We start from the raw sequence: 23,666 nt of genomic DNA on the forward strand, positions 1-23,666 counted from the left end.
CCGACATTACTCAGTCAGCGACTGTGGACCGAGCACCGGGAGTTCTGCTCTCTATGCGTTGTATGGGTAGCAGCACTGACTTTTCTGTTTTATATTTGCTTCGAATCCCTAAGGCCTCGTACACACGACCGGATCTGTCCGCTGAAACTGGTCAGCGGACAGATCCAATCGTGTGTACAGGCTAGCGGACAGATTTCCAGCGGACAAATGTTTCTTAGCATGCTAAGAAACATGTCCGCTGGGAAGCTGTCCAGCGGACATGTCCGCTGGTTAGTACGTCTAACCAGTGGACAGAAATCCTGCGCATGCGTCGAATTGATTCGACGCATGCGTGGAAGCATTGAACTCGCGCAGTAGAGAACGTCGGTGTCGTCTACGTCACCGCGTTCTCTGTCCGCGCGGATTTCGGTTTGATGGTGTGTACAGCCATCAGACCGAAATCTCCCAGCGGACATGTCCGATGAAAACGGTCCAGCGGACCGTTTTCATCGGACTGTCCCCTCGTGTGTACGAGGCCTAAGTTGTTGCCCATTTTTCCTTTTGTTACCAATAAGCCCCAGTTCACAGAACGCAGTGTGAGAAACTCGCAATCCCTGCACGTTTCCCGCACCGCTTTCAAATTGCACTGCCTTTGCGATCTGCAGTGGGGTGTCAGTGCAATGTTAGCGACACCCTAAATGTAGGTCACGAACGCAGTGCATTATCCCGCACTGAATCGCATGGAACAAAATCGTTCTTTTATCAAAATGAATGGGCTTAAATTGCACCGCACTGTCGGATTGGGAGCAGCAGCTGTGTCTCCATGCAGCCTCTGTGTCCCAGTAGAAGTGAATGTGACTAGAAAGCAGAGAACACCTATGTATCCCCATGTGGGGAAACGCAGTCCTTACATGGGGTATGCATTGATATATAAAACAGTGCAGCGCTGAAATCCAGTCCACATATCAAATAGCAAACACCATCCGTGTGATCTTCAGTGATGATATAAGAATACAACATGCAGGTGACTCCGTGGGTATGTATGAAACCTCCCACCAATAATAAAGATGGCCGCTCACCTTACCGAGGGGACCCTTTAATTATGGAGGGTCAAGTACACCTTGCCTTACGGGCACTAGTAGATGGTACAAAGCAAATCCCGACCAATCCGGATACAGAAGAGGATATGGACTAGTATGCGTTGATATCTCCAAGGTCACATGGGTCATGCAGTCATAAAGGACACAACATAGTGCTCTCCGCAATAATAAACGTTTTAATGATAAAGATGAGAATAAAACTTACAAACATGGCACTGTCCCAGTGCCAGATGGACAGCTTGGGCCAGATTCAGGTAGACTTACGACGAGCGTATCAGTAGATATGCCGTCCTAAGTCCGAATCCGCGCCGTCGCAACTTTAAGCGTATGCTCAAACTGAGATACGCTTAAATGTTGCTAAGATACGGCCGGCGTATCGTAACTGCATATTTACGCTGGCCGCTAGGGGCGTGTACGCTGATTTACGCCTGGAATATGTAAATCAGCTAGATACGCCTATTCACGAACGTACGCCTGGCCGTCGCAGTAAAGATACGCCGTTTACGTAAGGGGTTTTCAGGCGTAAAGATAAACCACCAAAAAGATGGCGCAGCCAATGTTAAGTATGGACGTCGGAACTGCGTCAAATTTTTCAAATTTTACGTCGTTTGCGTAACTCGTCCGTGAATGGGGATACGCTACGGCCGCCTAAAGGTATGCGAATCTAGCCCCATGTGTGTAGGAACAAAATGCATGATGGCCGCGGGTGACGTCACGACGCTTCCTTCCGTACGCGTTGCTTCCCAATGGCGAGGAGTTCATCAGCGGATCATTGATATGCCGCTTGTGAGAGAGACCTTAGTAGCTCCTAGAGAATTATGCTTAAGTGGCATCTTAGAATTTTTTTACCTTTTTTAAATTCCTCCTGAAAAAAAGGCACTCATTTGTCTTGATCCTCATGTCACAGGGGTAGGCAATCTCGGCACTCCAGTTGTGGTGAAATTACAAATCCCATCATGCCTCAGCCTCTAGGAATCATGCCTGCGATTGTCAGTCTTGCAATGTCTCATGGGACTTGTAGTTTCACCACAGCTGAAGGGCCGAGGTGGCCTACCATCTCTCTAAGACATTGCTACCTTAAGTCTCAGGAGTTTTTTGGTGGTGTCACAACTGTGCTGTTGGCTGTGCAAGGATCCCCCTGCTTCGTTTTCATCCATTCTGAGAGACAATGAGACATGAGGAAGCAAAGTCCTGCCACTACCAAGATGACTGTCTACATACAGAGATGGGTAATGAGGAAGAGATCATCTGCAGGCAGCCTACAGACATGACTTGCGTGTCTAGTCCTTTGCTTTCCATTTAGATTGCACAGTACGGCTGCTCTTTAAATTTTGCACTTTTACCACAGAGGACCCGCTGTAATGCACATACAACACCTGAATATATTATACATCCATGCTTGGCACATATGAAGTGTGAGGCTCAGTTCACTGCTGTGCTGATGTTGCATCATGTTGAAGTCTTGCACCTCACATAGGACTGCTGTGTAAAAAGCTTCCCCTACATAAGCATGGGATACTTGTAAGAACTGGCTTTCCATAACACCAGTTCATATATCTGGTCCAAAGTCTTTCCTGTTTTTGTTATGATATATATATATATATATATATATATATATAATTATATTATATATTTTTTTTTTTTTGTGAAGTTGCTAACACAGTTGTCATTTTTTTTTTTCTTCCTGTTTTGTAGCGGAAAGAAAGCCCCCGCTCTTTAATATGAATGCTATGAGTGCCTTATATCACATCGCTCAGAACGAGTCTCCTGTGCTGCAGTCCAATCACTGGTGAGTATAATCTGGCCAGCTGTCTGTTCAAAATTTTCTAACATGATCCGAACTTTCTAAACAGTATATAAATGTGGAGACAGCAGGTATATATGCAAAACTTATGTAGTTGGATTTGGTTCATCCCTGTGTATCATCTGAGGCTGTTCACTTCACTGGGTGTATGGAGGGTTTACATCCACTTTAAGTATTTCAAAAGTAGCTCCAAAAAGTACAGACGTTATTGCATATAACAGCAGTTCACAGTTACTCTATACAGAAGGGTAGAGTCATTAGAAAAGTTGAGGTACCGTATTTATCGGGGTATTGCGCGATCCGGCATATAGCGCGCACCCCTAATGTTGACCCGACAACCTGTAAAAAAAAACATTTTATTACTTAGTTTTGGTGTCCTGCCCGGCGTCCGTCCGCGGCCTCGGTGGTGTCCTCCTGGCTTCTCCCGCGCTTTCTCAGAGTCAAATTCCCACTTCCCGCGCTCAGTTCGAAGCCTCCGCCGACATATATCAAGCGCAGTATACTCGGGCACGCTCGGCTTCTCACGCATAAACTTCACAGAGCGTGACCACGAGCAAAGCCGAGCCTGGCCGAATGTACCTGAGTGTACTGCGCTCGGTATATGTCGGCAGAGGCTTCAAACTGAGCGCGGGTATCGGCGTATATCGCGCACCCACGATTTTCCCCTTATTTTAATGGGGAAAAAGTGTGCGGTATACGCCGATAAATACGGTAATTGTGATGTGATGCAGAAAGCATAAGGTCAAGACATCCCATAGTAGTACATGGGCAGAGCACACATTACCCATTGACATCCAAAAACCCTTGGAGCACAGCTGTAGTTCACTTTGTCTTAATGTGCACGTATCCTTTAGCTGAAATATCCATTTTAATGCTGTGGTATGCTGCTTATTAAGGATCTCTGTTGTGCAGGTCTGAATATTTCCGGAACTTTGTGGATTCGTGTCTTCAGAAGATTCCCCAGGACAGGCCCAGCTCTGATATGTTGCTGAAGGTAAAATAAGTTTAACTGGTTCTGTCCAGCATATCACTAGTTAAATTGATAGGTTTGTCTATATCTTTGCTAACAGTTCCTATGAATGTGAGATTATATATATATATATATATATATATATATATATATATATATAATCAGTACACTGCAATCTTCTTAGTGTGCCTAATTGTTCAGGTGTACATTGTTTTTGTTAACCAGTAAATTGGCCCATATAGCTTTTTATCGTGATCTTTGTGCAATCACTGCCCTTGTTCTTTTTCCAGCACCGTTTCCTGCAGAGGGAGAGGCCGCAGACCGTTATAATGGAGCTGATCCAGCGCACAAAGGATGCGGTGCGAGAGCTGGACAACCTGCAGTACCGGAAAATGAAGAAGATTCTCTTCCAGGACACACAGAATGGACCCAACACAGAGACCACTGAAGAAGAGGAGGTGAGGGGAGAGTTTGTCATATCCAGTACAGAGTACATGTTGTCGGGGTGTCGGTAGCAATGGGGAACCGAGACATGAAGTGTCCTTTCAAAAGTTCACCTTTCAAAAAAAAAAAAGTGCGTTACAGAGCCTACAGAGAAATGCGGGTGCAATTTTGGGCTCCTGCAGACACTCGGCATAGCTGTCTGCCCGTACCTTGTACAGGCAGGCAGTTACCTGAGAGACGGAGATCATTGGACTATGAGAGAGTTCACCAGCACCCTTGAAGTTCATTGAGAACTACAAGCACAGGAAACTGAATGAATGATGGAGCCGCAAGGCCATGCTATTTTAAAATTGTAACAGCGGGTGCGGGGAAAGTATCCCCCACCCGCTGGCGCAGGGAGGGGGGATCGGGGGGGTGGTTAAGAGACTGCAGATGCTGGAACGTGTTTATATTCCACCCTAAAAACGGATGGAACATGTTCCAAAGCTGAACTCAACCTCTTAACTCTCATGCTCACGGCACAAAATTCTGGTTTAAAAATCTATTCAAGTATATATTAAAGTGGAAGTCCAGGCTTTTCCAAACTATGATTTAACCTGCTCCCACCCTTATTCTAACTCCCCTGTCAAAGGAAGCTGTGTACCTATTCTGAGGGCATTCTGACCCGGTCACGTGATCTCCCCAGCAGCCGGCTTCAGGGGAGAGAAGAGATTGAGAACGGCTGAAAGGCATGTGCAGTGATGTCACCCATAGGCTTGCTATTTGGGCATTTGTTGTCTTTCCTCTCCCCTGAAGCCCCTGCTGTGAGCGGATCTCGTGACTGGACCACAGGGCCCTTAGAATACGGAAGTGTAAGCATCTTCTTTTCACAGTTAGGAGTTAGAATTGGGGGTGGGAGCAAGTTTAAGCATTGTTAGGAAAATCCTGGACTTCCACTTTAACTAAAAAAAAAAGTATGTTACTCTCAGCTCTACAGACACTGCAAGGGATACGTGTTGTTTATGTCTAGGGAACGCATTTTTTGCCTGATCCTCTGCTCCCCCATGCTTCTGCGGTGGACTGTTCCTCTGCATCCTCATGTCCAATGCAAGGCTATGGGTCCTCCTCTGGTCTTGATACCTTTAGACCGCCGATGCATAGGGGAGTAGAGCATCTGGGGACCCATCTAGCAGCACAGAGGCTCAAGCCACTATAATAGTGCTTTACCAAGTCCCCTGGACCTAAACGAACAGGTAACCCTTGTGGGCATAGCCCCACTGCAAGGGAGGAGCTTCAGTATTCCTGAAGTTCAGTGTTTTTACATTTAGCTGAACTTGTGGACAATATAGAAAACAAATTGATGAATCAGTAGGTCCGACTCAGAAGACCAGTACAACTTAAAATCCAGCATGCAGTGGTGTAACACCTTCTTCTTTTTTTTTTCTTTTCCTCTTTGCCAGGAGTCGGAGCAGTTTCTCCATTGTACAGGCACCATAACCAGCATGGAAAGCAGCCAGTCCGTACCGAGCATGTCCATTAGCGCCAGCAGCCAGAGCAGCTCGGTGAACAGCCTGGCAGATGCCTCTGATGACAGCGGAGAAATGGCCATGATGCAGGAGGGCGAGCACACGGTAACCTCCAACAGCTCTGTCATCCACCGGCTGCCGGTAAGTAGCAGAGAACTAACTTTCTGGGGTTCAGGGAAGTGATGAGTTTGTTTAACCCCCTTCCCCCCGGGTAAATGTCATATGACATCATTTATTTTAAGTGAAAATATCTGGATGATGCCTGAAGCTACAAGCATCATCCAGATATATATATTTCTTCTCTTCAGCCGGTGATTCTCTACTGTAAAAGCCATTATAGTGACCGTTCAGCTGCTTGATTGCTTTTACAGGCGGAAGGAGTGGGCGTCCCCCTCCCGCCACCCACCCTGCTTCTCTCCTGTGCGATCTGGGAGCCGGAGAATGAACCCGGCGGCAGGTTACCATAGAGCTGCCCATGGACCAAATAGTCCCGGCCATCTCTATGAACCTCGGAGGTCTAAAGCGATGTCGTGACATCACTTCCAGGTCTGGTTGATGGTAAGCACTGCCAATTTATTTAAAGGGGAGGTTCACCCTATAAAAAATGAACACTACATCCAGCCCAGTTCTGCATATAAAATTACACTGACCTTTTTTTTTTTTGCCGTAGATAGCGTTTAGCCTTAGAATTCACCGCGGCTTTCGGGTAGGGAATCCCGCGGGAGTGGGCGTTCCTATTGACATGCCAATTGATTGACATGCTAAACGACAGCGCACACAGCGCGTCACGACTTCCCGAAGGAGGCTCGGCTCTATTCGGCGCCAAATTGAGCCGACCCGAGCTTCTTTCGGGAAGTCGTGACGCGCTGTGTGCGCCGTCGTTTAGCATGTCAATCAATTGGCATGTCAATAGGAACGCCCACTCCCGCGGGATTCCCTACCCGGAAGCCGCAGTGAATTCTAAGGCTAAACGCTATCTACGGCGAACAAAAAACAAAAGGTCAGTGTCATTTTATTTGCAGAACTGGGCTGGATGTAGTGTTAGAAATTTTTTATAGGGTGAACCTCCACTTTAATTTTTTTTGTGGAAAGCCTGAAATCTATTTTTTTTATTTTTATCTCAGGCGATCGTTGGAGTGAAAGCAATATTTCTAGCGCTAGAGCCAACTCTAAAATGGTAATCTGTAAAAAATGTTAGCATTGCCTATGGAGATTTTTTGGTACGGTGTGGCGCAATTCCATGAGTGTGCGCAATTTTAAAGCATGACATGTTTGGTATCTATTTACTTGACAAAACATCATCTTTCACATGTATACAACAAAATTGGTGTAAATATTGTGTGTTTTTTATTTATGAAAGTGTTTTTTTCCTCACCAAAAAAATCGCATTTGAAAAATTGCTGCACAAATACCATGTGACATAACATTTTAACATTTTTAAACAATTATTACACAGGGGCTTCCTACTCAAGGCTCTGGCAGGCAAACAGGGTGGCAGGGGAGCACGTGGGAGGCAAGTATCAGTGGGAAAGGAGAATTGTGGGTTATGAAGATAACAACCTGTCCTTGAGTAGGCTAAATGATAGATTTTCATTAATATGCTAGCCCTAACAAATGTCATCTCACTTTGTGTCTGACAGGTATACTTTAAAGAGCTTCTTTTTTTTTTTTATTTCCTTTTTTTTTATTGCAGTATTAGCCTTCCCTTGTTTACACCCACACACCCAGCCTCCTTGCTGTTCCTGTATTCACATACCGGCTCCTTTTTTTTTTCAGGCTCACGACAACATATACGATGATCCATACCAGCCAGAGATGGAGGCACAGCAGTCGACCTCTGCGGCTCGGCGCAGGGCCTACTGCCGTAACAGGGACCACTTTGCCACTATCCGCACCGCCTCCCTGGTGAGGGTTACGCTGCGTTTTTCTCTGCCCTCGGGCTTCTTTCATTTTTTTGGGGGTTTGATCTTTTAATTCTGTTCTGCACCCGCAGGTGACTCGTCAGATTCAGGAACATGAGCAGGACTCGGCCTTACGAGAACAGATGTCCGGGTACAAGCGCATGAGGCGGCAGCACCAGAAGCAACTGATGGCGCTGGAGAACAAGCTAAAATCTGAGCTGGATGAGCACCAACAGCGTCTGGACAAAGAGCTAGAGGCTCACCGGAGCAATTTTTCTGCAGAGACTGATAAGCTTACCAAGAAACACCAGGTCATATTTGAGAAGGAGGTGAGTGCTTGGGGGTTCAGGTACAAGCAGGAGAAGATGATGGTAGGTGGTCCATGATGTTTAACAATAAAAGTTTGGAGAGCTTGGATTCAGTTTGTAATACTGTAGTTACTGGCTTCCCTTTAGGGGTTCTACTGGTGAGATCTCTCTGCTTTAATTTCTGGGTCTGCACTACCACTACCATTGCTGTCACAGGCATGCACACATAGTGTGCCTGGGCAAAAAAAACCTAATTACCCCCTGTGTTGCAAATTCCCCCTGTTTTGGACTCTTAACATTTCACCAAAGACCCCTAAAGGCTCCTTTAAAAAAATAAGGTAAAGTAAAAAGTAAAAAAAAAAAAAAAAAACTATTGCAAGCAATCTCTTCCCTACTGACACAGTCCATTGCTCTGCTGACACTGTCAGTGTATATATACATATGCACACGCATGCAAATGTGTTTGAGTTTTGGGGTGCACACCCTAATGCAATAGGCTGTGCACACCTATGATTGCTGTCACAATGGTCTCTCCCAGCTGGATTTACACCACTAAGGATGTCTGGGTTCACGCTGATTTTACAGAAATGTAAACTTGTTCCATGTCAGTGAGTGACTTGTACACTGACCAACTGGGTTCAATAAGGTTTTCACCTGAGAACTAGCATCTTCACAAGGGAATAGACGGTCCTCATGTGTTTATCAGGAAATGTTTACTTTAACCAGTTCCCGCCCCGGCTTATAGACAAATGATGGCCAGGCGGGCCTTGCGTGTGTCCCATGGGCCGTGTTGCAGCGCAATCTTTACCTGGCTGTGTCCACCGGGCATGTGCCGTTCGTTAAAAATTTCAAAAACGTGGGGTCACTACTATTTTACATAGTACACGCCCCCAACCAGCCTATTTTGAATTAGGCGGGCTTACGCCGGTCCAGTTACACTGCGCCGCCGTAAGTTTATGCGCAAGTTGTATGTGAATACCCAACTTGCTGCTCAAACTTACGGCGGCGTAGTGTATCTGAATCCGGGCCACGGAATTTATTGGGAAGTCCGGTGTGGGTGGGAAGCCTTCGACCAGGGATATGCAATTAGCGGACCTCCAGCTGTTGCAAAACTACAAGTCCCATCATGCCTTTGCCTTTGGGTGTCATGCTTGTGGCTGTCAGAGGCTCATGGGACTTGTAGTTCTACAACAGCTGGAGGTCCGCTAATTGCATATCCCTGCCTTAGACCGTGTGCTACCTACTTTTTAAAAGATCTATAAATATGTTGGAATGTCAGGTCAGCCAAGTGGAGCTTATTGGATTTCACATAAAAGGGTAACATGGGTCATTCTAATAAACAAATTTAACTTTCTTGCCTACAGGCCAAGTCAGCTATGACAGAGGAAAAGAAGTTTCAGCAGCACATCCTTGGCCAGCAGAAGAAGGAGCTGACCAACCTACTGGAGAGCCAGAAGAGGCAGTACAAGATCCGCAAGGAGCAGCTCAAGGAGGTGAGCAAAACGCAAGTGGTCAAAACAAGGACTGGCTGGGTTGGATACTGGAAGGGAAATTTCCTGAAAAAAAAGAAAATACTTTGTTTGAATGCCCCTCGTCGGTGATTTGCCCGGCATCCATCGGCGGCCTGGTCTGGTCCGGCGTCCGTCTGCGGCCCTGGTGGTGTCCTCCCTGCTTCTCCCGCGCTTTTTTTTTTTAGTCGATCCCCGCTGTTTGAACGCCGCCGCCGACATATACCGAGCGCAGTACACTCGGGCAGGCTCGGCTCCTCTCGCATAAAGGCTAGGAGGCGGCACAGGGCGTGACCGCGAGGGGAGCCGAGCCTGGCCGAGTGTACTGCGCTCTGTATATGTCGGCGGCGGCGTTCAAACAGAGCGCGGGGATCGGCGTATATCGCACACCCACGATTTTCCCCTTATTTTAAGGGGGGGAAAAGTGCGCGGTATACGCCGATAAATATGGTATCTTAATTTATTATGTGGCTCTCCATGCTTTCACATACATTGAATGCGGGACTTAAGTGGAAAAAGATTGCTGACCCCTGCTGTAGAATACTGGAAGATAGTGTACAAAGGGGAGTGGAGTATAGGATGTACAGCACAATATGTAGGGTGGAATATGAGAAGTAAAGAGGGTTTTGAAGTATAGCAGTGTGCAGAGGGCTATGGCCTGGAATTTAGGATGTACGGAGGGATGTGGTGTGAAGTATAGGATGTACAGCACAGTGTGCAGAGGGAGTGCTGTAGATTATGGGGTCTGAATTGGAGCACATGTACAGCACATTATGCAGGGGGTTGTGTTATATAGGGGTATATAGAGTATAGGATGAATAGCACAGTTTAGAGGGATAAGATGGGTGGAGGAGGTGTTGAGGGATCCCTGGAGCACAATACTGGAGAGAGCATCTTCTATCATTAAATGCTGCTAAACATTTGTTACCTGCTGTCCAAACAATGAAAGAGCGGCTAATATGCAGTCTGGGATTTGAGGGCTTCAGAACTGTCTGTCCTCCCCCTCTATTTTCGAATGCTAGCCTAAATAGAGTTCAAGAAGAAAAGACTCCTTTTGGGCTTGACGTGGCTTGAATATTTGATGTAATATATGCATTGTGTTTTCTTGGCAGGAGTTGCAGGAGAATCAGAGCACGCCAAAGCGGGAGAAGCAGGAGTGGCTACTCCGCCAGAAAGAGAGCATGCAGCACTACCAGGCAGAGGAGGAGGCCAACCTCCTGCGCAGGCAGCGCCAGTACTTCGAGCTCCAGTGTCGACAGTATAAGCGAAAGATGCTGCTGGCAAGGCACAACCTGGACCAAGACCTTCTCCGAGAGGTGGGTGCTAGTTTCCTCTTCTTGGTCATGAAGAGAGGTTGAATAGTGGAAACATGGGCAGCAAAAACCTGCAGAGGATCCGACTGCTCCCACAACTGTTTTCTAAAACTGATAAAATGTTGGCTGGTCGTCGTCTTGTTGATTGCATGCACAAATGTCTAAGACCCCATTCACACTATTAGATTTTCTGCAGATTTTTGTCTTCAGATTTAACAGAGATGTTTTATTGAAATACAAAACATTACAGTTCTAGATTGTAAGCTCTAAGGCATGGGTCTTCAAACTACGGCCCTCCAGATGTTCAGGAACTACAATTCCCATCATGCCTAGTCATGTCTGTGAATGTCAGTGTGTCACAATGCCTCATGGGATGTGTAGTTCTACAACAGCTGGAGGGCCATAGTTTGAGGATCCCTGCTCTAAGGAGCAGGGCCCTCTGATCCCTTCTGTCTTCCTTGATGTAAAGCGCTGCGCAAACTGTTGGCGCTATATAAATCCTGTATAACAATACAGTAACACATGGACATGAAAGCGCAAACAGCAATCATCTTAAATCATATCACCAAACCAGGTCCCCAACCACAACGTACATTCAAATGCATAGACGAAAACAGCCAATCCCCATCCCCAACCATAATGAACTAGCAATACGTCAATTATACAGGTACGTTTCCCCCCTTCAGAAGTCCTGCATAGGGTTACAGAACGGAGTACCAAAATGGGAGGGGGGGTTAATAGGCAGAAGCAGCTGGTATGTAATCAGGCGCAGTGCACTGAGAAGCCCACCGGCCACATCGGCCTCTAGCATCAATCCACCCAGACCAGATTTTATCAAACTTTGCAGGGCATTGTCTGCGCTCATACTGGCGAGTCTGTAGAGAGATAATACTGCATTTACAGAGAGGGTCCAGGACTCCACAGTAGATGGTTCCGCTGATTTCCATTTAAGAAGAATTTCTCTCCTGGCATAGAACAGGGAAAAAGCGAGGAATAGTCTGGTGTATCTGTCCCCCTGCTGAACCTCCTCAAAGTGACTCGGGAGAAGGACCAGGGGGGTCCAAGGGGACCCGAAGTCCAGAGACGGCACCCAGGTCATCCGCTATGCGCACCCAGTAAGGCTGAATCTCCAGGGAAAAGGGAGTAGCCGCTCCAGGTGGGAACCCAGATGAATATCCTCAGTTGCAGACAACTCAGGTACAGGCAATGCACTTGGCAAACCAGGAACAAAAATTGTTTCTGGACAGCAGCACTCTGAACAAGTTGTAGCCTTTATTTAAAAACAGGACAGCACTACAAGTCACAGCAACATAAAATAAAACCCAACTCTGACGCGTTTCGCACTGAAGCTAGTGCTATGACTAAGCTTTAGTTTCAGTGCGAAACACGTCAAGAGTCAGGTTTTATTTTGTTGCTGTGACTTGTAGTGCTGTCCTTTTTTTAATAAAGGCTACAACTTGTTCAGAATGCGGCTGTCCAGAAACAATTTTTTTTCACGGACGACTTGCGCAAACGACGTATAATTTTTAAATTTCGATGCGGGAACGACGGCCATACTTAACATTACTAGTCCAGCTATTTGATGGAATAACTTTACGCCTGAAAATGCCTTACGTAAACGGCGTATCTGTACTGCGTCGGCCGGGCGTACGTTCGTGAATAGGCGTATCTAATGATTTACATATTCTACGCCGAACGCAATGGAAGCGCCACCTAGCGGCCAGCCTAAAAATTACACTTTAAGATATGACGGTGTAAGACACTTAAACCGCTCGTATCTTAGCCTTATTTAAGCGTATCTGGTTACCAGAATACGCTTAAATTTGCGTTGGCGCAGATTCAGACTTAGGCTGGTGTATCTACTGATACGCCAGTTTAAGTCTTTCTGAATCTGCCTATTAGGCTGGATTCACACCGATGCATTTTTAGCGCATTTTGCAGATTGGCACTACAGTCCATTTAACATGGTTTCTTATGGCACACGTTCTGTAGTGCAAAAAGCACTAAAAATGCATAGGTGTGAATCCAACCTTAAGGTTTGACCTCAGATTTTATGGTTTTGGTAAATCTGAAGACAAAAATCTGCAGAATATCTAATAGTGTGTATGGGGCCTAAGACTTTGGATTTCTTATACGCTGTAAATAACAGAATTTTTTTATATATTTTTGGCAGGAGCTGAACAAAAAGCAGACGCAACGAGACCTGGAGTGTGCCATGTTATTGCGACAGCACGAGTGCACCCAGGAGTTGGAGTTCCGCCACCTGCAGCTGCTGCAGCACACGCGCAGTGAACTGATCCGTATGCAGCACCAAACAGAGCTGGGCAACCAGCTGGAGTACAACAAGCGGCGGGAGCAGGAGCTTCGCCAGAAACATGCAGCTGAAGTCCGACAGCAGCCCAAGAGCCTGAAAGTAAGGCCTGGGGATGATGAGGAGGAGGAGGATGATGATGATGATGATTATTATGATGAGGAGGAGGAGGGGGGAGAAAGTGACACTTTCAGCCTCTGCAGCTCTGAGGATGAGGAGCAAGTTGCAGATGCAGGGGTTTCTTCAGAGCGCACTGCAGCGGATGGCAGTCCAGGCCATGATGTCCCCTACTTTGAGTTGACGTCTGTACAGGTGGCAGAGCCGGAGGTTTCTCTCCGCCCAGGGCACTCACAGATTTCCTCCTCCCTACCGAGCCATGCTCTTTGTGCTGCTTTAACCCTTTTGGCAGCTTCCAGGCCCTCCTGCCCGTGGTCTCTGCTTCCCCTGCTGCTGGCGCTCGTCACCCTCTGGAGGCCAGGGCCACTTTTGGACTCTGTGCTCGTGGCTCTAGAGACCCTTGGGGCCAGCCTGCTCTGTGGCTACATACTGCTGTGCTGGGTGTTTGCGCTAAGCCCCGCCTCCTTCATGTTACTGGCGCAGAGCTGGGGGGCCCTAGCCGTGCTGGCCATGAGTTACAGGCTTAGGCTGTATTATGTACCAGTGTTGGCAATAGCGGTCGGGGTATTCACCTCCCCTGGTATTTTTCTGTCTATTTCCCTGGTGGCAGGTTCTGTAGGAAAGCCATCAAGTCAATGGCTTAAGGATTGGCCAAAGCGAGGGCGTAAGTTATGGCTGAAGGCGCTGCTGCGGTTGCCACGGCCGGTCTTCAGGGTCCTCCAACGCTGTGGGGCAGTGCGAGAAGGCGGGCTCTTCTCCCTTTTCCCAAAAACGTACAAAGGTGGCTACAGGAGCCGCATACCTGTGCTCGCCAGGCAGTTGAGGGCCAGCAGCAAGGAGCCCTGGTGGAAGAGGCTTTTCAGGGCTCCATCGCGTATGGCAAAAATGGTAAACCAGAGCCTGACCAAAGGGGTGCGGAGGCTCTGTGCAGTCTTGCCTCCAGTAGCGCTAGATTACATGGAGCGGTTAAAACTCCTGAGACAGGAAGGGCCCAGCCGCATTCCGAGACTGATGAGCCGCGAACAGAGACAGAGGGAAGCCGCAAAGCGCAGGGAGCAGCGGGGACCACAAGTAGGGAGGTCAGTGGGAAGAGCCAGTGTAGCCAGAAAATCAAACCCTCTAATCCCCTGGAGGTGAAGGAGCAGGCACAAGATGTCGCAGCCTTTCTCCAAACTGTAATGTGCCTTATTACATGGAGCTAGAGTGAAGGAATTATTACGTGGAAATTTCACCCCAAAATCTGATGCTATCTACAGTATCAGTCACCCCCTCCTCTGTGCCACTTAAAGCAGTCCAAAGCTCTAACTTTTTGTCTGCTTTAAACAAGTATAGAGACCTTGGGCAGAATGTATATGAATAATTAAAACCCCTGTCAGAATTTTTTTTACCATCTGTGTCTCTTCATGTTTCTGTAGACACAATGGGGTTGATTTACTAAAGCTGGAGAGTGTAAATCGGGCTCACTTCTGCAAAGAAACCAATCAGCTTCTAACCTCAGCTTGTTCAATTAAGCTTCGGCAATAAAACCTGGAAGCCAATTGTTTTCTATGTAGTAGTGAGCCTGACTTTGCACTCAACAGTTTTAGTAAATCAACCCCAATGAGAAATGAGCAGAAATTTCTCCAATGGAAATTCCCTGTTGTGATCAGAACAGATTACCCTCCAGCAGTGATGGCAAACCTTGGCACCCTAGATGTTTTGGAACTACATTTCCCATAATGCTCAACTACACTGCAAAGTGCATGAGCATCATGGGAAATGTAGTTCCAAAACATCCAGGGTGCCAAGGTTCACAATCACTGCCCTACAGGTTCCTCTCAGTTTCTGTTCTGGTGACAACCCCAAATTTTCAGATTTTCCTCCACTTTTAATTCTGAGGACAGTGGTCACCAGGACCAAAGAGAGCATGAATCCTCCATTGCACACGCCACCTATGGCATTGAAAACCTGACAGGGGTTCTAACACCTTACCACTAAAAAGTTTTGGTCTTGGTTTATATTAGCAAGCTGGTTCTGCGGTGCTCCAAATCCAGGTCACATGATCTAAAGCCATGGCACAAAGTATATTCCTTACTGGAATCCATTTGGATAAAAGGGTGCCACAACACCTAACTGGGCACAGTGCATGACATGGGTAAGGAATGTTGCCAGCCTACCAACAAGCGTGCAAGGCTTTTTATTTTTTGCACAATCTCTGAGGAGCAACATTTCGGGACCATGCAGGGATCCTTTATCCGTCATTGTTCCAGTCCCTGCACAGCCCTCAACCATTTCTTTTCTATTTGATCTTGCAATAATAAATAGCTCTGCTCTTTTGAACAAAAGCTCATCGGTGTGCTGGCAACTTGTCTTCTCCATCCATGGCTACTGTAGCCCTCCAATGGGGCACCAACATCAGTAGCGTGAATGGAGGCACTGCTGACGTCAGCATTCACAATGTAGAGCTGCTGGGAGACACATGATGTAATGCTGCAAGTTATTTCACATGACCTGGGCCTGAAGCACCAAAGACCCTTTTTGCTATGCGGCAAACGGGTAAGTCTGCACTGATCGTAATACTTCATCCTCCCTGCTCTTTAAAGAAGACAAAAATGTTAGATTTAAGTATGCTTGATATCTCCCCCTGACCCTCCCCACCTCTTCCCGATCCCCCAGTTAACCCCTTCCCCATCCCGCAGTTAACCCCCCCCCCCCCTTTAACCCCCAGCAAAGTAATGACTGTGAAGTTTACCGCTGCTTTGGGGGAACAGATTTTATATGTGTTTATTGAAGTTCTTATAAAAGGTTTCTATTTTAACTGATGACAATTTTGCACACAGTAACTTTATAAAAATATAAATATATTTTCTAAGAGTAATTTATATCACCGCATTGGCAAACAGACGATCCTCCTGCTTTGCTGCTGCCGTGTCACGAAGCACGGAAAGTGACTACATGGTCACAGCATGCAGTAGATTCGTCTGTAATTTTTGAACAGACCAATTCGGTGAGAATATATACGAGGTCTTTAAAATGAGGCCCTTTGGGTAACAAAGAACACACCAAGGTAATATAGGCTTTAGCCATAGAGCAGTTGAATGTCATGCCTTTAGTGTGGAATCAAATGATACACAATATTTTGAAGTTGGGCAGTGCTTTGGTTTGTTAGAAAAGTAACTTTTCCAAACAAAAGGGGTACATTTTGTAGATTTGTGCACCCTTATAGTAAGATTTGTATTGCACTAAAACCTGACACATTGGGATAAAGTTACAGCTAAACTCCAGGAAAATAGAAAAGTCACTCTTTACTCCAGTTTAGTGTTTCTAGATGTCCCCTGAAAAAAAAAATATTAAAAGCCAGCAGCTACAAATACTGCAGCTGCTGACTTTTAATATCGGCACAATTACCTGTCCAGGAGTCCAGCTCCGTCCGCATCAGAGGACGAGCGATCGCTCGTCACTCTGCTGCCCCCACCGCCATCCTCGGTGAGGGAACCAGGAAGTGAAGCTCTCCGGCTTCACTGCCCAGTTCCCTACGGCACATGCGCGAGTCGCGCTGCGCCGTGCTGACTGGTTCCCGCTGTGTTCTGGGAGCTGTGTGTTTCCCAGAACACAACAGGGGGGGGGGGGGGATGGAGGGATCTGACTTTAAGAAACAGAAAAGATACCTGTCTAAAGACGGGTATTTGCACCCACTTCCAGCCACACAGTCTGCGGGTAGAAAAGACAGGTATCTGCACCCCCCTCCCCCCTGAAAGGTGTCAAATGTGACGTTGGAGGGTGGAGCTCCGCTTTAAAGCGGTGGTCCAGCCCGAGAAAAAAATTGCAGCTGCTGGCTTTTAATAATAGGACACTTGCCTGTCCTGGAGTCCCTCGATGTCGGCACCGCAGCTGATGTTTCCATCGGCTGTCGAGTGCTGCAGCTGCCATTGTGGATAAGGGAACCTGGCAGTGTAGCCTTCCGGCTTCACACCGGGAACCCTAATGAGCATACGCGAGGCCCCGCTCCTCCATCCTATTGGCCCGGCATCCGGGTAAGGAGAAGGGAGCCCCACAGTGATGCAGGAGGAATCAAGCGATTTATTTTTTTTCTTTCTTGCAACTTGTGGTTGCAGGAACGAAAATTGCATCATCTATGATTTGCGTTAGTAATCAACTTAATCACTCTAGATCCGAATCTGTACATAGAGCCCTAGCACTAGGCATCTGACAGGAGAAGTAGCTTAGAACCAGGACTTGCTTTGGACAGTAGTCGAGGCCTGATGCACACCCTGGGCCTAGGATTGGTGGGGCGTAGGGAATGGAGCTGGGGGGCTATGGAACAATTTCAAGGCTGGTGCGCACCAGCACTGCCTTATACCAGTCCAGGTCTCCCACATTCCTTTGCAAAGCCAAAATCTGAGTGTGGTAGGCTCTGTACTGTGGGCCAGTTGGCTGCTATTGCGTCTTGCTGTCAGTCCTAACATGTTTCTGGAAATGCTTAGCTGACTTTATAGGGAGAATCTTAGAACAGGGAGGACATAAGAAATGAGGTACGCTTATTCATGGTCCAATTACAATGCTGGATCTGGATAGGTGACACAGGAAGATGTTGCTCTGCAGAATGGTGTCGTCGTCCTGGATTTTCAGGGTGACGGGGAGTATAGTGTAACGAGGGGTTCATTTATTAAAACTGGAGAGTGCAAAATCTGCTGCAGCTCTGCATAGAAACCAATCGGCTTCCAGGTTTTATTGTCAAAGCTTCATTGAACAAGCTGAAGTTAGAAGCCGATTGGTTTCTATGCAGAGTTGCACCACAGTTTTGCACTCTCCAGTTTTAGTAAATTATCCCCAATGTGTTCAAGTGTTTTCCTGGAGTTTGGCTTTAACTGATTAGCATATAAGACACTACTCATCAAAACATAAGAGAAGTATCTTTGTGACCCATTATAATGAAGCCTGCACTAAATTTCCTGGCCCTATTTTTGGGGTCATCATTTCCGTGTGTTAAGCATTAGGACTGTAATATGGGATCAGACCACTGGAGGGGTCACCTTGTAAAGGGTGTTTTATTTTTGTTCTGTTTTTTTGTTTTTTATGTTTTGAGTACTCATGCTGGTCTCTTTGGCAGTGAAGAGGTTAACTCTGATGTAGCTCCTTCTACTCCCAATTTCTACTGTCTTTAGAACAAAATGCTGAAGGTGTCCCCTGTCCAATGTCTGCCTTCACTTGTCTGCACCCGGGGTCATAAGACCTGCTGGTTTTCTTTCCAAAAAGCTTACACTGTAAGGCTAAGGGCAAGTCTCAGCAATGCATAGCAACCAATCAGAATCCATCTTTCGCCGATTGCACCTCAATGGTCAGTCTGCCCGATTTACATGGTTCAGATGCTGGAGGGGTAAACCCCCCCTACCGGTTCCTTATATTTCGGGGGGACCCAACCCAAACGCTCCAGTTCCTGGTCTGCATCTCTGCTGAGGCCAATTCAAGGGGGAACCCCCCCCCCTCTACCTGCTGCTTCGGTGCCAACGCACAGGTTGGATGGAACAGGGCCAGGAAATAAAGTCTTCTGTATACCGGCGTTTGCTAATATCCATTCTCTGCACAAGTCAGTGCAAATAGAAAAGCAGCTCTACTTGAAGCAGCCCTTTTATGGCATTTTTAGTGCTTTTTGCAGATTTTCACTACAGTCCAATTACCATGGTTTCCAATGGAACACGTTCTGTAGTGCATATCTGCAAACGGTAAAAAGCACAAAAAAATAGCATACGTATGAATCGGGCCTTAAGGCTACTTTCACACTGGGGCACAGGCTGCGTCAAAGCGGCGCTATTTTTAGCGGCGATTTACTGTCATTTTTGCGGAGGTATTCGGCTGCTAGCGGGGCATTTTTAACCCCCGCTAGCGGCCGAAAAAGGGTTAAAACCACCCGCAATTCGCTGCTTTACCGGCGGTTCGGCCGCAGTGCCCATTCATTTCAATGGGCAAGAGCAGTGGAGGAGAGAATACTGGGCAGGTAATTGCAGAACACAAAGATGACGGTAATAGAAGTGAGATTTGCATGTCGGCTTGTGAAAAACGTAATCTAGACTTGTGGCGCCCTCATCCTTCTATACCAGGGAAATTCCCTGTTGTGATCAGAACAGATTACCCTACAGCAGTGATGGCGAACCTTGGCACCCCAGATGTTTTGGAACTACATTTCCCATGATGCTCCACTACACTGCAGAGTGCATGAGCATCATGGAAATGTAGTTCCAAAACATCTGGGGTGCCAAGGTTGGCCATCACTGTTCTATACACTATACAGAGGCTTATGGGCAGACTGACCCCTCCAGTACTGGGGGTAACGGCCTATAGCAGGGATATGCAATTAGCGGACCTCCAGCTGTTGCCAAACTACAAATCCCATCATGCCTCTGCCTCTGTGTGTCATGCTTGTGGCTGTCAGTCTTGCTATGCCTCATGGGACTTGTAGTTCTGCAAAAGCTGGAGGTCCGCTAATTACATATCCCTGGCCTATAGTCTTTATCTTTGCACTGCTTTGTTGTATAAGCTCCACTGTGTCTTGATCTCTTTTTTTTTTTTCTCTGCTGCCTCCTATTGTGTCTATTGAAGTGATTGAACAGGCTAGTAGTCGCAGGGTTCGGCCACGTGTCTCGTTCTGAGGATTTGCGCACTTAGAAGTCTCAGATCTGAAGAGTCTTGAGGGTAACGGTAAAATCTGAGTTGAATGTTACAGGGTAGTGCAGACTGTTGTTTTTGCTTTGTACTTTGCTCGGTGTAACCCGTTCTATCCTTCTATTTGTTGTGTTTGTCTGTGGGAATCAACTGATAAAGCAAAGCAAACGCTAAAAAGACGTATACGACGCAGCCAGTCGCCTGCATTAATGCAGCTGCTTCATCCTGTAATATACCGTATTTATCGGCGTATAACGCGCACCCCAATTTCAGAGGGAAGTTTCAGGGGAAAAAACGTTTTTTTTTAATTGTGTGGTCAGTGTCCATCTGCAGCCTCAATGCAGCCTAATCTGTGCCTAAATGCAGCCTATGTGCCCAGCTCCAGTCTGTGCCCATAGTTTGATTTGCCTAGATGCAGCCTATGTGCCCATTTGCAGCCTCACCTTCTCTCGTGGAGTGAGGGAATCACCGAGCCGTCATCTCCTGTTCATTTGGCGGCAGTCACATACACAGTCCCGCCTCCGCCATCGGCATTGGACCAGCTCCTGTGATTTGATAGAACACTGGTCCAATGCCGGTGGCGGAAGCGGGACTGTGTGTGTGTGTAACGTTAGAGCCGAGTAAACAGGAGAGGCGGCTCGTGAATTCCGGCGGCACTCGGCAGCGCTCGTCCCCCTCCTTTCCCTCTGAGCCCAAGGTACACTATCGGCGTATAGCGCGCACCTGTGATTTTCCCCCTATTTTCAGGGTTAAAAAGTGCGCTGTATACGCTGATAAATACGGTAGTTTTTATTACCTGGCAATCCTGCCAATAGATGGTGTTTCTACTTCCTGCAGCTAGTCCAGGGACAGGCTCCTTTAGCACGGGTGAAAGGCCAAAAGGCCAGAACCCCCCCCCCCCCCCCCCATTCACCACTGAAGCAGCAAAGGTTGTGCCCCCCTCATGCTGAATCACTCAATGCGGCTGCCTACTGCTCAGCCCTGACTCTAGTACAGTGTTTCTCAACTCCAGTCCTCAAGGCACCCCACCAGGTCATGTTTTCAGGTTTTCCAATATTTTGCACAGGGGATTTGATCCATTTCGCTGCCTTGGTAATTACCACAGCAGTTTCATCTGAGGGAAATCCTGAAAACATGACCTGTTGGGGCGCCTTGAGGACTGGAGTTGAGAAACGCTGCTCTAGTAAACCAAGCCATTCAGCAAAAGTGGCGTTCGTATTACAGTGGAACCTTGGATTCCGAGCATAGTCCGTTCCAGGAGAACGCCAATTCTTCTGCCTTGCATTTTTGTAAATGCGCAGTAAACCATGCATTAATTTGGTATATGTTGATTGCCACCCATATACAAGCCATTTTGGTTGATTTTTTAATACAGCAGAATGATCCATGTATTGGTCTTCAGGTGTTGCATATCACCTTCTGTAGCAGGTTTAGATAGTGCTTGGCCTTCAGGCAGGTTGTACATTTGCAGGCCAGGATGTTTTATGTATGCCGCGCCCCCTCTGTGGTTTTGTATGGCGACGTCGAGTACCGTTTTTTACGGCTTGTACTGTCTGACACTAGCGCACTCGGTGACATCTAGTGGCCATTTGTGTGTAAGACCGCTCTCTTATTATATCACCGCTTTTTGTTATTGCTTTTTACTTCTTTTGTGTTTTCATTAGCTTGTATAAGTATAACATGAAAAGACAGCTGGGAGTAGCCCCTTAACCCTTTCTTTGCCTGAGACCAGCCTCCCCGAAAACCACAAGCTCATAAAAAAAAAAAAAAAAACAGAACAAAACAAAACACCCTTTTTGTGGTATTACACCTCTTTTTATTTTGATCTTAATAGTTGTGCATCTTTATTTTTATTTTTATTTTATTTTTCTTTAATTTATTTTCTCCCCCGCACATTGTAAAAAAGTAAACCTGCTGACATTTCTGTGTTTGTTTCTTTCTTTTTTTTTACCAACACAAAATATATATATTTATCGTTTTAACCCCTTTGCTGACCGTGAGGGGAGCAGGCCTGGGAGGCAAAGGTGTTAAATCTTATTTATTTAATGTTTTCTAAATATATATATTTTACATCATTTTTTTTTTTTTTGTTCTAGTCCTTCTCCCCCCAATTGTAATTGTTTTTTTTTTTTTTTTGTGTGTGTTTTGTTTTGTTTTTTTTCTTTTTTGTAATAAACATTTTGCTGGAAATTAAATCCATCCAGTTTGTGTCATTTCTTCACATTTTACACCATTTTGTCTTTTGTGTGCATTGAGGGAACTTGGGAGGGGAAAAAAAAAAAAAGTAGGGTCTTCCGAGAATAATAAAAAAAAAAAAAGGCTGTGTCTGGGCAGGGAAATGGTTAATGGTGCAATGGTCTGCATTTTTGGTGAATTGATCCAAGCAGCAATGCTATGAATTTTTATATTCATATCAGTACCTGTCCCCAAGAAGCTTGCAATCTAAGGTCCATAACTCGCATCTATACACATATACTAGGGCCAGTTTAGACAGGGACCAGTAATCCTACAAGCATGTCTTTGGAGAGTGGGAGGAAACTGGAGTACCCAGAGAAATCCTGCACAGTGAAAACATGCAAACTCCAGGCAGGTAGTGCATTATTTTATTTTAAATTTTTTTTTTTATTATTATTTTTATGGCCAACAGTACAATTCCTGATCCAGTCCCCTCATGTACCCGATTGTACCTTTTATCAGCAAAGTGTTTCTCATATGTCAGTAATTTTATATACAGTTTTTGCATAGGCAAATACAGATCTACACTTGCCTTTCAAAGTACATTTTGTAATGTAAATACACTTCCTTTGAAGGAATCCTGTGGTCACAGCATACACTACTTTCATTTATAACATCAGCATTGTAATAATACAGCCAATAGTTAATTTTGACAATCCAATATAAGATTATTTGAAAAATCTCCTTTCAGGTTGTGAGTGCTGGCGTTCTATCCAAATTGGCGACCCGTCAGATTAGGTAACGGGAGTGACGTTGCGTCAGCTGCGCATGCGTTCCGCCGCTATCGGGTTTGCTAATCTGACAGATCACCTGCAGTCAGAAGAATGTGGCAGCAGACATCTTGCTACACCCAGCTACGTCTTGAATTTCACAGTAACTTTAGCAATAAATCGAGCATATATAAGTAAATATAGTATGTTGACATCTGTGATCCTAATTGGATGTTACATTTTGAAAGAAGCTGGATGCCAGAAAGGTGGCGGAGGCCGTGTTGCTACACCCCACACTGCTCATCGCTAAACCTTTAGGCTAGGGTTTTCCTGATGCCACTTTTTTAGGACCGAGTACAAGTACCGATACCTTTTTTTCATGTACTCGCCGATACCGAATACGATACTTTTTTTTAAATGTGTCCCCCCCACAAATGCAGCCGTGTCCCCCCCCACAAATGCAGCCGTGTCCCCCCCCCCCCCCCACAAATGCAGCCGTGTCCCCCCCCACAAATGCAGCCGTGTCCCCCCACAAATGCAGCCGTGTCCCCCCACAAATGCAGCCGTGTCCCCCCACAAATGCAGCCGTGTCCCCCCACAAATGCAGCCGTGTCCCCCCACAAATGCAGCCGTGTCCCCAAAGAGAAAGCCAAGCCCCCCCGCCGCCGCTGTCGCCTAGTTGATCAGCACGGGGAACATTACAGCTTTCATTTGAATAGCTGTGTGTTCCCCTGCCGTGCCTCATCATATATAGCCCCTCCCCCTTGTCCGGGCACTTTGATAGGCAGATCACCCATCCAATCCTGGGACGGGTGATCTGTC

At 46.5% G+C, this 23,666-nt stretch overlaps 1 protein-coding gene across 3 annotated transcripts in view; it reads left to right on the plus strand.

Moving 5' to 3' along the window:
• Positions 1-23,666, plus strand: part of TAOK2 (TAO kinase 2) — a 54,201-nt gene that overhangs the window by 18,945 nt on the left and 11,590 nt on the right. The window contains exons 9-18 of one of the 3 annotated variants that reach the window (XM_040356130.1): positions 2,775-2,868; positions 3,796-3,877; positions 4,144-4,311; positions 5,737-5,943; positions 7,259-7,315; positions 7,579-7,707; positions 7,796-8,032; positions 9,376-9,504; positions 10,632-10,835; positions 13,006-13,245. In XM_040356130.1, coding sequence (XP_040212064.1) covers positions 2,775-2,868; positions 3,796-3,877; positions 4,144-4,311; positions 5,737-5,943; positions 7,259-7,315; positions 7,579-7,707; positions 7,796-8,032; positions 9,376-9,504; positions 10,632-10,835; positions 13,006-13,245 — 1,547 coding nt within the window. Of the gene's footprint in view, positions 1-2,774; positions 2,869-3,795; positions 3,878-4,143; positions 4,312-5,736; positions 5,944-7,258; positions 7,316-7,578; positions 7,708-7,795; positions 8,033-9,375; positions 9,505-10,631; positions 10,836-13,005; positions 14,706-23,666 lie in introns of those variants that run through there. The other 2 variants (XM_040356132.1, XM_040356131.1) reach the window with 2 other exon arrangements.

Source organism: Rana temporaria, chromosome 6 (genome assembly GCF_905171775.1).
Source record: "Rana temporaria chromosome 6, aRanTem1.1, whole genome shotgun sequence".
Taxonomy (NCBI): Eukaryota; Metazoa; Chordata; class Amphibia; order Anura; family Ranidae; genus Rana; species Rana temporaria.